The sequence below is a fragment of the Ixodes scapularis genome, unplaced genomic scaffold (genome assembly GCF_016920785.2).
Source record: "Ixodes scapularis isolate PalLabHiFi unplaced genomic scaffold, ASM1692078v2 PGA_scaffold0__279_contigs__length_252992795, whole genome shotgun sequence".
Classification (NCBI taxonomy): domain Eukaryota; kingdom Metazoa; phylum Arthropoda; class Arachnida; order Ixodida; family Ixodidae; genus Ixodes; species Ixodes scapularis.
The window spans coordinates 237,430,093-237,444,648 of record NW_024609835.1 but is presented as its reverse complement, the minus strand read 5'-3'; the positions used below and the strand labels follow the sequence as shown (position 1 = coordinate 237,444,648).

The window sequence follows — 14,556 nt, the reverse complement described above, 5'->3', positions numbered from 1 at the left end:
TCGGGCGAGAATGAACACGCACTTTCTAGAAAACAAAAGCAGGAATAAATGATAGAAGTTACGAGCGGTACATGAATAAACGAGAACTTTTTGGAAGTCCGTGACCGAGCGTTGCTTTCTCAGCCCTGGGCGCGGCAATATAGCAGTCCACCTACCTTTTAGTGTTACTGGACTGAAGCAAACGAATACGAAACCATGGCTGGAATTAGGCAACGTCGATCACATGCTGTAAAAGCCTTATTCTCACTGTCTTTCCTATGCTTATTGAGCCGCTTCGGGAAAGCTATAAAATTTCTCGCTTTCCGAGCCAATTATGAAAAGAGTGGAAGAGGTAGAAGAGTGCGGCGACAGCAGTGCCTCCTGTCAAGGGCAACACCACATAGTGCTACTTATAGCGAGTTCGTTTCACGGCACTCGTGCCCACGCGTGCCCGCTCGCAGCGCCGAGCGGGTTCGTTTCGGCCGGCACTCCACGAGTGGTTGCACTCTCCGAGTTTGTTTCATCGCTGACACCCTACGCGTGCATGCAATCGCTGCACCGAGAAAATCGAGAGTGCGCCAAAATGCAATCCCGTCATGCCTCGCTCTGGAGAGGCCGGCGAGGAGCGGTAGCAGATGACGAGGGTTTGTCTGCTACGATGTGTTGCGGAACCGAAAGGAAAAAAAAGTAGAGTTTCTAATAGAAATCGCGCCCCGCGGGCAATGGAACCAAACGCGAGCTTGAGTTGTGAGCGTCTGCTATTTCATGAAGGAAGCAATTGACAAACTGTGCTTTATTTGGAGGCTTTAAGTCGCTCTGTGGCCGTACAAACGCTGAAATATACCAGTGTGTAAAGAAATGCTCAGAACAAACACATCAGCGGCCCCCGAGATGTTTATCATTATCCGTGTGCGGGTGAAAAATTAAACATTTGTCGACAAAACTCCCCCAGCAGAAACCTCTGATTGCCCAATAAGCATCAAAGAAAGCTGTAGTGACTTTACCCGAGGCTTAGGCAACATCATCATGTTTAACATTTACTTACGTCAGCTAACTTGCCCCGTCGTATTTTGTTCGATAAATCTCTGGTTCTCGACGTCCCCACCAAGGCTAATATCTGATCCACCTGTAATGACGACCGAAATCGAAAGCCCCGCAAAAAGTTTCGCTGGATATTCCAACAGACTAGTTTTAAGCCATACTGCTTCAGTTCGGACAGCATCATCAGTTTTCTTCAGTGTAAACGGTTATAAGAACTGAAAGGTCGCAACCAGCTGCTTTGTAGAGAGCTGGTTGCAGAAATTTACGCCGTCTGTAATTATCTCTACGACAGCCGAGTTGCTTGAAGTCATTGCATTTATAAACTACAGTTTGCAGCGACCAAGTTTGTAGATAAACGTTGGTAGCGACTGCACCCTCGCATTCGCACCCATAACTTAGAACAGAACGGCACTAGTTTCGGTTTGAGGTCGGTACCTTTTCTACAACACAGATGGCGGCAGCATCAGTCTTCTGCACTCGGTGCATTTGGCGTGTTCGTTTGAGTCCAGTTCTCCGTGCAACACTCTGCGAGTGCGATGCATTCTGGGAGAGAACTCGAACGGCGCCAGTGCGTGTGAAACGAACTCGCTATTAGTTACTGTGCTCTACAAAAGATGGCGCGTGGCACATAAAAAAAATGGTGTCGCACCGTGAATTTAAAGAAAAGAAACGCATAGAAGTCGGATCATTGTATAAAACGCACCAAAAAAAATGTTTGAAAGACAACCCAACTTATACACTGGGAAATACGGTAGTTTATTTTTGCAGTAAAAAGGAACCTGTAAATTTTTGGGGGGGGCACGCCCCCTACATATGTGAAGAGGACCTAAGGCTTCTCTTGCTGAATAACTACCTATGCCAAAACTTGCGAAATGTTTAGGTACCGAGAATGAGAGAGTGGTCAGAGTAGCAGCTCCACTTGTGACTTTGTAACCTCCTCTTCAGGCACCTATTGGATCGACCCGAACGAAGGAGATGTCAAGGACGCCATCCAGGTTCACTGCGACATGGCCAACAAGGCCTCCTGCATCACACCTTCCCCCGACAAGGTACCCCATGGAACCTTGCTGGCCTCTCCCACTCCCACGGGAGAGTCCAGCAGCCTGACGGGGCCACTTGACTCCTTCCTCGTTCTTGCTTGCCTTGCCGTAGGTTCCCAAGAAGGCCCACTACCTTGGACGCGGCAAGCATACCTGGTTCAGTGAAATGCCTGGAGGATTCCAGGTTGGTTGAAATGCCAACATTGTTGCCTTTTTGCTCGTCCTTTCAAACGAGAGGTGGCTCAAGCTCTTACAGGATTGATAATTGAGCACAGAGTTTCCGGATTACGCCTTGCGAAAGGTTTGCCAAGCTGGTTGATGAATTTGACAAAGCTTTCGCCACCCTATTTGTTCCTTTTTCTTACATCTATACTTTCTAGAGTTGAAAGGGGGTTGTAAAATTAAGCGCGTCTTGGATTTTAGACATGCACGTACTAGGATTGTGCAAATACAGTAGAATCTCGATGATGCGATCACGATTCATACAAATTTTGGGAAAGTACGAAATCCAGGATAATACGGCCAAAGTCTCTTAAGTTTAATGTGTTAAGTTTCGGGATAGCATATATGTTATCTCGGGTCGTATCGGATCATACGAGCTGCCTCGGTGGCTCTAAGGCGAGAGCGCCGGCCTACGGATTCGAATCCGGCCGAGGTGCCCGCAATCTGACGGAGGCTCATTGCGGAGAAGGCGCCGTGTAATCGAGATTTCGGTTGCACGTCTAAAGATCCCCAGGTGGTCGAAATTGATCCTCGGTCCTCCGCTGGGGCGTGCCAGATGCCCGTCGTTGGTTTGGCACGTAAAACCCCCAAGTTTGACTTTGTCGGATCATACGACCAAACCTGGGAATCGCACCAGCGCTAATCTTGTGGACACACGTATACACAAACCATGGGCGCATTCCAAAACTCCGGCAACGTTAATTTTGACAGTGTTATCACGTGACAAAACTCGCAACGTATAAAAGATTTTGTAGTTTGGCGTTCAAAAAATCTGAAAACTTACGCGCATCTAGCATTGCTGCTCTATTCGCTTTGTCATGTGGTAAACCTACCAAAGTAACCTGCATCTGCTCCAAGTGAACAGGGGCCGCAACATTCAAAATCAGCTTCGGTCACGTGCGGGTGCACGTTCGCCGTTTGTGTTTTTTTTCTTTTAAAGCTTGGAGGCGCGCACGATCGGCGTCAAATCTCAAACGTGTTGTGATCGAAGAGTCAACGTCTCGCAAGCAAAACACACTTTCAATCAAGGGAAAGCTCGCGGTTCTCAGGAAGCTTGACGAAAAGACGAAAGAAAATGTGCTCACCTGGCGACAGAGTTTGTCCTTGTGCCTTCAATGCTATGCTTCATCGTCGGTCAACGTAATCTGATTATGAAGAGCGTGCAACATTTTAGCGTGAATGTGAAGCAAGCCGAGACACCGGAGTACAGGAAGCTTGAAGAAGTTAATTTGACATGGCTTGAAGAAGTCACGACTTCTGTCAACATTGACGGCTAGCTGCTGAGAGCAAAAGCGACGACCTTCCGCGTTTTTATGTTCTAACAGTCTGCTCGGTTATCTGGAGTAAAAATATGCAAACAAACATCTTCTTTGACAGTACCTAGGGCAAATAAATGGCAAGTGTGCTTCCCCTTGCTCTGGTATACTTATTTGATTTATTGGATCTAAGGAATTTCGGATTACAGTCGAACCTCGATATAACGAACTTCAATGTAACGAAATCCTCGATTTAACGAAGTATTTTATTTTTCATAATTTCTTGCCCATAGACCCCATGTATTTTTAGTCCCTATATAACGAAGTCTATTTTGCTGCAATTCCAATATAACGAAGTGCCATTGCCATAGAAGGCAATAAACAAATCAACTCTAAAAAACAACTTCGCAAAAAAATTGTGGTTAAAAAAAAAAAAATTATGCGCAAACGCGAGCGCTTGATAGGTTACTTCACGGGGACAGGCCTTCCAACGTTCCTAGGCTGCCCGAGGATGCGGCGCCGGTAGCGCCGGCGAGGCATGCGGCAAAGCGGATTCCACGAGGCTGGCCAGAAAATGCCGAGCAAAAAGTTAACACGGCATAACAGCATCACCACTGACATTCACTGATCATCATAGTCCACTGTACCGCGGGTAGCGCGGGAGCCAACTTCAGCGGGGGAGCGACGTGATGGCGCGACCGCGCGACCGCACGGGCAGTGCCATCTAGGAGAAGACCGAAAAGACTGATTATCGTCTTGCGAGCGTGATGTAAAGCAAAGGCGCAAGCACACTGTGGGCGCAAGGGGGCAAGTAAACTGTGCGGTCAAGAGTGCTGTGTAGGTTGGAAGCATTGGCACCGCCTAAACTAAACAGCTTTATTTTTTAACCGGCGGTTCACTTACGTGCTTGCTGCCATAAGGAAATGTAAAGTTCTTTCTTTGGATGAGAAAGCAAACGTTTTGGACGCCATCCGGAAGAAACTGCCGAGATCACGAGCACTCGGGAAGTGCTCAACGGAATGGACGTACTGAGGAGGTACACGGCGTCGCATGGGCAGCAAGATGCCGTGCAAGCGCTTTGGGCGCTCGAACGCCGTGTGACGCCGCCGACGCCGCTGCTACTGTCGGACAAGGCGCAAGCAAAACTCGCGGACTACTTTGCCCCTAAATAAATGTCATTTTTGGTGAGTTTTCATACCCGTAAAATGTTTCTGAATTTTTTTTTTCGCATGCTAAAGCCAAATTTTGATTTAGCGAAATTTCAATGTAACGAAGTAAATTGCGAATTTTACCGACTTCGTTACATCGAGGTTCAACTGTATATGAATGTTTTCTGCAACCCTGCAGGATTCGTATTATCGAGATTTTACTGTATTTGAATTTTCGAATTGTCGCAGTTTATAATAATATGCTATTTGATATTGGCTTCAAGGTGAGCTGCGCTACTACAGTCTAAGCTTGTTATAACAGACCTTGATGTTGACCAAAATTTTGGTCTGCTGTAAAAGAAGTATGTTGTATGCAGATATGAAGTTGAGTCAATGGCATGTTGAGGAAAACCAACCGGGTTTCACAAATCGGCATGTTATATCCAAATGTCTGTTGTAACCAGGTCTGTTGTATTGAGCTGAGACTGTATTCATATTTTACGAAGGGTGCTCAGTGGGGCTTTCCAGCCACAATCAACACTTGGAAAAATATAAATAGTATCAAAGTCGCAAGCTGAGGAGGAAAGCACACTTTCAAAGGAGCATGGTACATGCGCACTATTGGTGTATTTAAAAAGAAACGGAGACTTTGTGAATATTGACAGCTACATCGCAGTACAATTTTAAAGATTAAACTGTGGCTATTATGCCACAGTTTAAGGCAGGTTGTCAGGGCAGAGATGCCCTGACAACTTGCATTAATCATTCAGTATTGTCTTTTGTTTTTCTAATTCGAGATTGAACAAAGGGTATACAGTTGAACCTCGACCTACCAAACACCGATTTACTGAAATTTGCGGTTTAACGCAATTTTTTTGTCTTCCTATCTTACTTCCATTGAAGACCATGTAGTATTTGTTCTTTCAATCTAGCTGAGTACTTTTGCGCTGCAGTTTCGATTTAACAAAGTTTTCGTAAGTCACATGTCCGCATATTGGGAGCCTCCGTGAGAAACAAACACAAAATATTTAACCTAAATATATTTTATCGCCTAAAACTGAACGTGTTATTTTTTTACCTAGTAAAAAAGTATGCACATGTAATGATGATAATGACGAAAAAAAGCTTTTACAAGAAGAGAAGAGGGAGTCCCCCATAAGCATCGGCCAACTAACGTGCGAAGCGTCTGCAACGTCACAAATATTTTCGGTCCTCAAGTGTTGTGCTCCAAGTGATTCTGCTTTACTTGGAACAATGAGTAGCGCAACGCACAAAAGGAAAGTTTGGTCGAGCACTAGGCACGGCCCATGTCGCGCCTAGTCTCATAGTCGCGCTTAGTGCTCGTAGGAGAGGCTCATGTTGTGCCTATGAGCACTAGGCACAGCCCACGTTGCACCGGTGCAAGGCTTTTGGTTTGCTTCCTTGACTGCACGCTCTCCTGCAGTGCTAGGCACTGTTTCCACAACCATACGGAATGAGGGTCGTTAAACTTCACTCTTGTGTTACCGTTGCAGTTTGTGGTGAAGTCTTGTTTGTGAATGCTTCCCTGCACGATCTGAGGCTATTGGAGGGTTTTGAGAACCTGGGAGATTAATTGCAATGCTAATAAATGAAGACTTCGGTCCAACGAAATTCGCGATTTGACACACGAGCACTGCGTCACGGTTCGGCAGGGAACTTGGAAGCCCGAGATTGGGTCCAACGATCGCGGCCACGGGTGCGGTCAGAGTTGCAAAAATTCTGCACAGCACGGCGCTCTCCGTCGAACCAGTGCCTTCTTCGTTCTATATCCAGAGTCTTAATTGGGCTCTCACTCCTCTCCCCGGAACTTGCAGCTGACGTACAAGATCGACCGGGTGCAGCTGACCTTCCTGCAGATGCTGAGCACGTCGGCGGTGCAGAACGTGACCTACCTGTGCCGCGGCTCGGTGGCCTTCTACGACGCGGCCAAGAAGAGCCACCGCCGGGCCCTCAAGCTCATGGCCTACAACGACCTCGAGCTGAGCGCCCCCGTACCGGACAGGGAGACCAACCCGGCCTTCACCTATGCCGCCCTGCACGACGGCTGCCAGGCAAGTGCTGTCCTTTCGGGACTCGCGTCCGAGCACGGTAAACGACTTTGTTTATGTGAATCTCGCGACTTTGAAAATATGCCGAAAAATGGGTCGCCGAGCAAATCATTTTGCGATAATGAATAAGTGGCATGCTACTCCCAATTGCAAAATTTTGTGCCCACGGAATATTCCTGACATCGACAGTTTGCGAAATTTCTGAAATACCGAGGCCACAAAAATGAAGTTGTTTACAGTATTGAGCAGTGGTTCTCAACTGTTCGGTTTTCACAAACCCCTTTTGGACTAGTGGAGATGACGGAGGACCCCGTTCATGGTGAGGGGAAGGGAAAGTTGTAGGTTAAATATGATAATGGTTCAATAAATGAATATAACAAAAGGCTAGTGTGCAATAGACTTCTCTTATTGATACATACATGAGAAAAGTCACTCAAAAATTGGAACATTTCATGCCTTCGCGGACCCCCATTTGAGAAACACTGGTATAGAGCATCACGAAAAGTTGTTACGAAAAGGCCCCAACGCCCCAAAATCTCCTTTGGTACCCACTAGGTGTCTCTGCAAAACACAGTCTATCCCTTATGGCCGCAAAACATTCGTCGCCCCAATGTCAGGAGGGGTCATGTGATGTAATGGGATCGCATAATCACTATAGCTCGTCTGATCGCATATTTACTTGGCTCGTTCGACTTACCCACAACAGCCTGCACAAGTGCATGGAAGTGTGGTACGCTGCAGAAAAGTTCAGGGCAATGTACTTCACTTTCTTTGTTGTCGGCAGTAGTAAGGTCGGTCACGATGTCTGCTATGCTCTGCGGTTCAGAGGTAACGACGTTGTCATCAAGCAACGCATTAAAGAAGCTTTCGCCTCGATCTCCTTTCGTTTAGTGACGATGCTGTCGAAAGTTGATGGCGCGATTCCGAAATTTCTTGCGATGTCAGATCTCTTCCGGCGGGGATTGCGATCCACCATCTGAAGTGTATCAAATTTCTTTTTAAGAGGTAGTTCCTTTCTTTTTCGCGATGCCATGAGCGTTGTCAATGGGTGCAAAGCGCACATACTCCGAAACGCCATGATTCACGCAATTGAGCAGAACAGAAACTAGAAGCGCAGCGTACATGTGGGTGCACCTCTTGCCAGAGAAAGAGAAGGGCAGATGAAAGAGAGAGCAAGAAGGAAAGAGCGTTTGCCACCTCGCCAGCCTCGCTCCCCATCTGAGCAGTGCTCCAAGGTCACACCCGGGCGAGACTGGAAGCTGTGGCAAGGCTCAGCAAAGCACAGCAAGGAAAAACGGAAAAGAGGGGGAAAGGAGTAAAGGGAAGACTGGCGTCTGCGTGCCCACGTGTGCCGTGCGACCTGCATTGCATGGTTTGGCTTTGCTCCACTAGCTTCGCATCGGAGCCAGCGTGGCAGCCTGGCGCCAACACGTTTGGACATAACAACCAAGAAAGCAAACGTAATAGGCAGGAAACTAATACATGTGTCTCTATGTAAATAAAACAGGACCGGCGTTTTTTAACGTAACAGCCGGGAAAATGTATCGACCAAGAACATATCAACAAAGTTCTACTGTATTTTATCTGCTACAAAACCTGCTATGAAAAGTCAAATGGCACTTCCATCACTGAAACTAAGATACAAATAAAAATGGACTTCTCTAAAACCACAAAATGGAAGATTACCTGTAGCCCTTAAGCCATCAAGGGGTTAATCGTGAAAACCACTACCTAGTTGTCTTGAAAGACTGCTCCACCGAAGAACCCTTCCCATTCCCTTCCTTCGCATCAACCTAGTCTGCAAGTTTTTGTGAAGTGTGCATGCTTCCGAATGCGAGAATTCGGGTGCTTACTAAATCCATAAACGTTGTAAAGTTCTCATATAAAGCTTAGACAATAATTCCTTCTTATAACGAAATGGTTTTTTTGATTATCACTTTGATCGAAGTTCAACGTGGTCCCGACCGAGGTGTGTGCATTTTGAATTGGATTACTGTAAACGACTTAATTTTCACAGTCTCTAATTTTCGTGAATCAGGCTAAAGCTGAAAATTTGAACTATTTGCGGGTTCTAGTTTTCACGAATCGAGTGTAGCTTCCGTAGCTTTCACATATTGCCCGAATTGTTCGCGGGGCATATTTTTCGCGAATGGTAGGCAATTCGCGAAAATTAGGTCCTCTTGAAAATTTAATGGTTTACAGTACTGGAAGTGTATCGGCGACCAACCATGCTGATTACGAAGGCCAAGTGCCAAAAGCACACAAGCCTACACGGAGGTGCACAGAAACCCTTGCATTCCCCCCCCCTTCTCCACCAAGGCAAATCGCTAACTGGGGAAACGTCAAACAAGTACAGTCACCGACCGATATTTCGGACTCGACGGGGATCGGGCAAACGTCCGAATAATCACGCAGTCCGAAAAAGTGAAATCTGCCAAAAAAATGCCTTTATTGGCACTTTACATACCAAGTGGCTCGAGTAACCGGTTGATGGTTTGCTGGGCGGTGTTTCGCCTTTGGGCGATAGATCGTTTTGCATTTCAGCGAGAGTCGTTCTGTCACTGAATACAGACGAAAGTACCATAAGCGCTTGGGTGAGTTCCGCGTTGGACGGCCGTACAATGGCCGGCGCGTTGTCCTCGGAGTCAGATTCGCTGTCTCGCTCGAAGACCTGGCGAACGATCTCTTCGTCCGTCAAGTCAGCACACACGTCGAGCACACTGTCCATGTCCGTGAACTTGTCAAATGTCACGGCAGGGGGAACTGCATGACCACCATCGCGCAGATCGGCAATCAAGTTCTCTGTGCTGATAGACTGTGCATCTGGCACGGGGTCTTCGGTTTCGACGGCCGACTCACTATCAAGAGCGAATCCCGTGTGGCAGAAACAGTTGCGAAGGGTGTCAGGCGTTACCGCCTTCCATGCATCTGACAGCATATCGATAGCTGACAGTAAATCCACCGAGTATGTCTTGCCACTGTCCAGGCACAGCACCATACGTCCGAGCAGGCGTGCCCTGTAGTGGACCTTCAGATTTCGGATTACACCTTGGTCCATCGGCTGAAGGATGCTCGTTGTGTTTGCTGGTAGAAACTCCAACTGAATGGACTTCAGGTTGGAGATGTGCCCGTGCGCAGCGCAGTTGTCAACAAGAGCAAAACTTTGCGCTTTGGCAATTCAAACTTGCGGTCCAGCTTGCGTACGTAGCCTTCAAAGAGCTGTTGGGTGACCCAAGCTTTCTTGTTCGCTTCATACAAAACTGGCAAAGATCCCCTTGAAGCACCTCAGGTTTTTAGATTTGCCAATCACCAGAATCGGAAGCTTCTCGGTGCCGGCATGTTGCTGCCCCCCATAACAGTCACTCGCTCCGTGCTACGTTTTCCGCCGTGGCAAGGATCACCAGACAGGGCAAGCGTCTTTTGAGGGAACATCTTATCGAACAACCCGGTTTCGTCACAGTTAAATGTGTCGTCTGGCGAATACTCGCGCAGCAATGCGTTCAGTCTTTCAGCGCTGTAGTTTGTGACGATTGTACTGTCAATGGCACCATTTTCGCCGCACATTTTCTTAAATGCAAGGTCGTATCTTTTCTCGAAATTCCGGAACCAGCCATCACTGAATTTGAAATTCGTGATCTTCATTTGAAGCGCAAGGGTCTCTACTTTTCGCTTCAAAAGATCACCGGACACCGGAACCCGCTTGGCTACTGTGGCATTGAGCCATGTGTGAAGGGCCTCCTCGAGCTTCGGGTAGCTGCCCTTGCTGACATTCTTCTGTCGAGATCCGGTCGATTTTTCCGCGGCCTTCTTTATCTTTGTCTTGTTTCGGACGTAATCAGAGATTGTTTGCTTGGAAATCTTGAATTGCCTTGCGACTTGCGCTTGGCTGCGGCCAGATTCCAATTGCCTGATGATGGCAGCTTTCTTTTCAATTGTCATTGTAGAGTATCTCCCGCGTTTCGTTGGAGTCTTCGTCGGCGCCATTGACGCAGTTGAAGATGCAGTTGGCACCATTTGACACCGCTTGGGGGGAAACGGCAGAAGGCACGCGCACTTACAACGGCGGCGGACAACGTCGTCGCTCTCGGACGTTGACGAACATGACACCACGACCCGACGACCCGACCGTGACTGCGACCGACTTCGATGCGCAGCATGAAACGAAAGTGCGAAACGAAAGAGCGTGGGCGGCGCGGGCACGAAAAATACGACTGTAGCCTCAATCCAGTTTGTGTTTCGGTGTCGCATAGAATGCAAAGAATGCGGTGTCAAGGCTACATGCAAAATAAAGATGTCGGCTCCTCGGTTCACGGTGAGAGCGGCTACAAAGGGAAGTAAGTGTAAAGTGCAAGTGGTGGCGGTTTGGCGGCCGCAAATCAGTCCGGAAAATCGAAGGACAAGTTGTGGGTTGTCCGGAATTTCAGTCACTTTTATACATTAACTCTATGGGGCGAGTGACGGTTCCATGAAAATGGTCAGAATAATCAGGCATGTCCGAAATTTCGGCGTCCGAAAAATAGGTCGGCGACTGTAAACGGAACAAACGGGTGACGGAGGGCAGAGTGGTGCTTCCGACGCCAATGCACCGACGCAGGCAGGTAGCAGCAGGAGCAGCGTTTAAGTTACGATGCTCCTCACGGCGCCCGGAGCCGACGCTGCCAGACTCCTGTTGGAATCGGGTCAAGGGAACGGTGAAGCCCAGAGAAGATCATCCCTTCGAGAGCCCCCAATGCGCGCGCTTGCACGGGCCTGCAAATGGTCCTTAACTCAAACTGGAAAACTATAAAACCAGCACCACCTCACAGCTCCATTCTTCCTAATTAAATTAACACCCAAGTTGTTAATATCTGCCCAAGATGAACATCAGAGAACACCCGTAAGACCTTGTCAATGTTGAAAAACTTTGCAACCGAGAGAAATAAGGCGCTTGCTCTTTTTATTTAATGTTTGTAGAAGAGGGACTACTGAAGTGTTTTTTATGTTTATAGGTTATATAGGGTGGTAATATTTTTTAGTGAGGTAATTTGATGTACATATAGCAATTCAAAAAAGCCATTGTCTCAAAAATGTATTCCTAGCTTTGTGTGAATGGTAGATTTTGAGTTCGAAGCAAATAGTGGTTTTGGACGAAACTTTTCGAATCAAATATGCTAAAATAGTTCCTTTAAGCCTTTTACTATTAAACAACAATCCAGCAGAATTCATGAAGAATGTTCTAAGGCTTCCACTTGTTCATTTCTAAACAATGTTAATTTTAATCTACCTAGTATATTCACGGAATGTGACCTCAAGAAGTCCAATGCATACATTGGGATGGCAAGTAAACCATGCATTTGGCATTATAGAAATGCCCAGCTATACTTCATAGAGCGGATTTATAAATCTCTTTGCTACATACAAATAACCTTTCTTCAATCTCGAATTTGACAAAAAAAGTTGGTAATGAAAGATTAATGCAGTTGTCAGGGCATCTCTGCCAAACAGATTCTTTTACATAATAGCCAGCTTAATTTTTTCTTTTACCGCGATGTAAGTATTATATTGCAGTAAAATACCTGTGGAGCATGCCTTTATCATCTTGCTTTGAAAGTGTGCTTTTCTCCTAAACAGGCGACTGCAATATTCATAATTTTCGAAGTGTTGATAGTGGCAGGTTGGCCCCATTGAGCACGCTTCTTATGGAGCGCTGGTGCATTGCGAAGAAGCAGCACCTGCAGAAGCAAGCTTTGCAGCTGTTGCTTCTCCGTAGTGCACTGGCACTCAATGAAGTACACTCAATCAGGGTTTCTAGTGACCGGGAAAACCGGGAATTGTCTGGGATATTGTCAAAAAGTGAGCCTAGTCAGGGAAAATGAGCAAGAAACGCCATCGAGTGCCCTGAGCAAAGGCTTGAGAACTTAGGGGCAGAAAAATGGGCAACAAATTCTGCTTAGAGTAGAGCATGAGCTCTGCTCACCGGATGTGGAGTGTGCTGCCCGATACAAAGGGAACAGCCGACAAATCCACTTCAAGCCTTGGATTGGATTGAGGGTTATTGGATTTAGTAACAAATGGAAAAGGCTGTAACCACGCTGCCATTCGGCTATTGACGTATGTGGTTGAGCATCATGTTTTCATCGTGTTTCCTGAACTGGCCCTTCACTGACGATGTCGGCGGCAAGAAAGTGCTTGTTTAGTCCGGACTGGACGAACTCGCACATTTCAGAATATGCAAGTTTGATTAAGCCCGTGCAAAATGATCCTCACAGTGCTCAATGCTTTGTGTTCTAATGGTCCTATATATTTAACCGCCTCTACAGTGGACAGGTAATTTCACCTGAATTTGTCAGGAAAAACCTGGAAAAGTCAGGGAATTTCAAAATGATAACTTGCTAGACACCCGGCTCAATACGGTTGACTCGTTAATTCAAACTCGAGGGGGACTGAAAATTTCTTTCAATAAAGCAAAGTTTGAATTACTGGGAATCTCCTCCCATAGATAGGCATAGGATAGGCCTGCATGTTAGTTTGAATTATCAGCAAGTTTGAATTAAGAGAATTTGAATTAATGAGAGTCGACTGTATTCATATTTTTTTAAGCGTTTATCGCAGTGGGTTAGCCCCTAACCCACCGCGATCAACACTTAGAAAAATATGAATGTCACAGTTCATCTCAGAATGAGTAGATATTGAATAGCTGTTTATTCAAAACTACTATGCAAATATTTGCACAATCCTTCTTATTTCATAAACCTTTTGGCATCTCAAGACATACCTACATCTTAAACAGCCAGGCATTGCTGTATCCTGCTACCAAATTTAATTATAAACATTTGTGTGCATTGCAGCCTCTTGCACTGCTTGGCAGGTGCAGTGAGACTTGAATAGATTGAGTGGGAATCGAGGAGCATGTATTGCACTTCTCATTTGCCTTCTTCATGCCAGGCCGGACCATATGCTATCATTGATGCCCCATTCAACTGTAAAAGTGTGAATTGGACAACTTTGAGTTTGATTTTGATTTCTGCGTATCAAGTTGATTGACATGCACCTGTATGCTGCTTGTGACCAGCCTCTGCCTGTGCATTCCTGTTCTGACTCTGGGCATACGGACCCATCATTCCGCAGACGCGCCAGGACGAGTGGAGCTCCAGCACACTGCAGTACAAATCGGAGAAGCCACAACGTCTGCCCATTGTGGACGTTGCACCCAGAGACATTGGCTTCAAGGGGCAGGAGTTTGGTCTCGAGATCGGAGCTGCCTGCTTCTTCTAGCCTCATCCTGATGTCGAGTCAACTCAAGCCTTCCTATTAGGCCTCTGGCCTCAACTGTGTTCGTTTTGTTCATAGCATTACGTGAATCTATTGTTAACAAGCTGGGACACTGCCAGTCTTTTTTTTTAGGACCTTTTCTTTTTATTAATAAAAAGATATTGCGAGAGACTTGTCCTGTTTCAATGCTGGCAATCGTTGGTTTGCTGCTGCAGTTGTGTTTCTTTAACCTTGTTTCCTTCATACCAATTTCTCAGATGAAGTTTGTCTTGGCCGAGACGACCCGATACAAGCGGGTTTGGTGCCAGCACTTCTAAAAGCTTGAGCGACTAAGGAACGCGAGCAGAGGACACACAAATCCGGGGCATGTTTGTTCCCTACTATTTTCTGAGTCCCACACCTTAGGTTTTTTGGAACAGGCAGACGTATGCAGTTATATTTGGTGGCGCGTCCATTTCTTTTGTGTTGTGTGACCATACATCTCTCATTTCAAATTTCAAACAGATGGACTTTGGGTTTTTATTAGCTTGATGTTTAGCTACTATTTATC

The 14,556-nt window shown here is 46.5% G+C and overlaps 1 protein-coding gene across 1 annotated transcript in view; it reads left to right on the top strand.

Moving 5' to 3' along the window:
* Nucleotides 1–14,201, top strand: part of LOC8030370 (collagen alpha-1(I) chain) — a 140,267-nt gene extending 126,066 nt beyond the window's left edge. Inside the window, exons 39-42 of the mRNA XM_042294438.1 lie at nucleotides 1,966–2,069; nucleotides 2,173–2,244; nucleotides 6,522–6,758; nucleotides 13,863–14,201. Coding sequence (XP_042150372.1) covers nucleotides 1,966–2,069; nucleotides 2,173–2,244; nucleotides 6,522–6,758; nucleotides 13,863–14,009 — 560 coding nt within the window. The 3' untranslated portion in view covers nucleotides 14,010–14,201. The remainder of the gene's footprint in view (nucleotides 1–1,965; nucleotides 2,070–2,172; nucleotides 2,245–6,521; nucleotides 6,759–13,862) is intronic.
* Nucleotides 14,202–14,556: the final 355 nt, after the last annotated feature.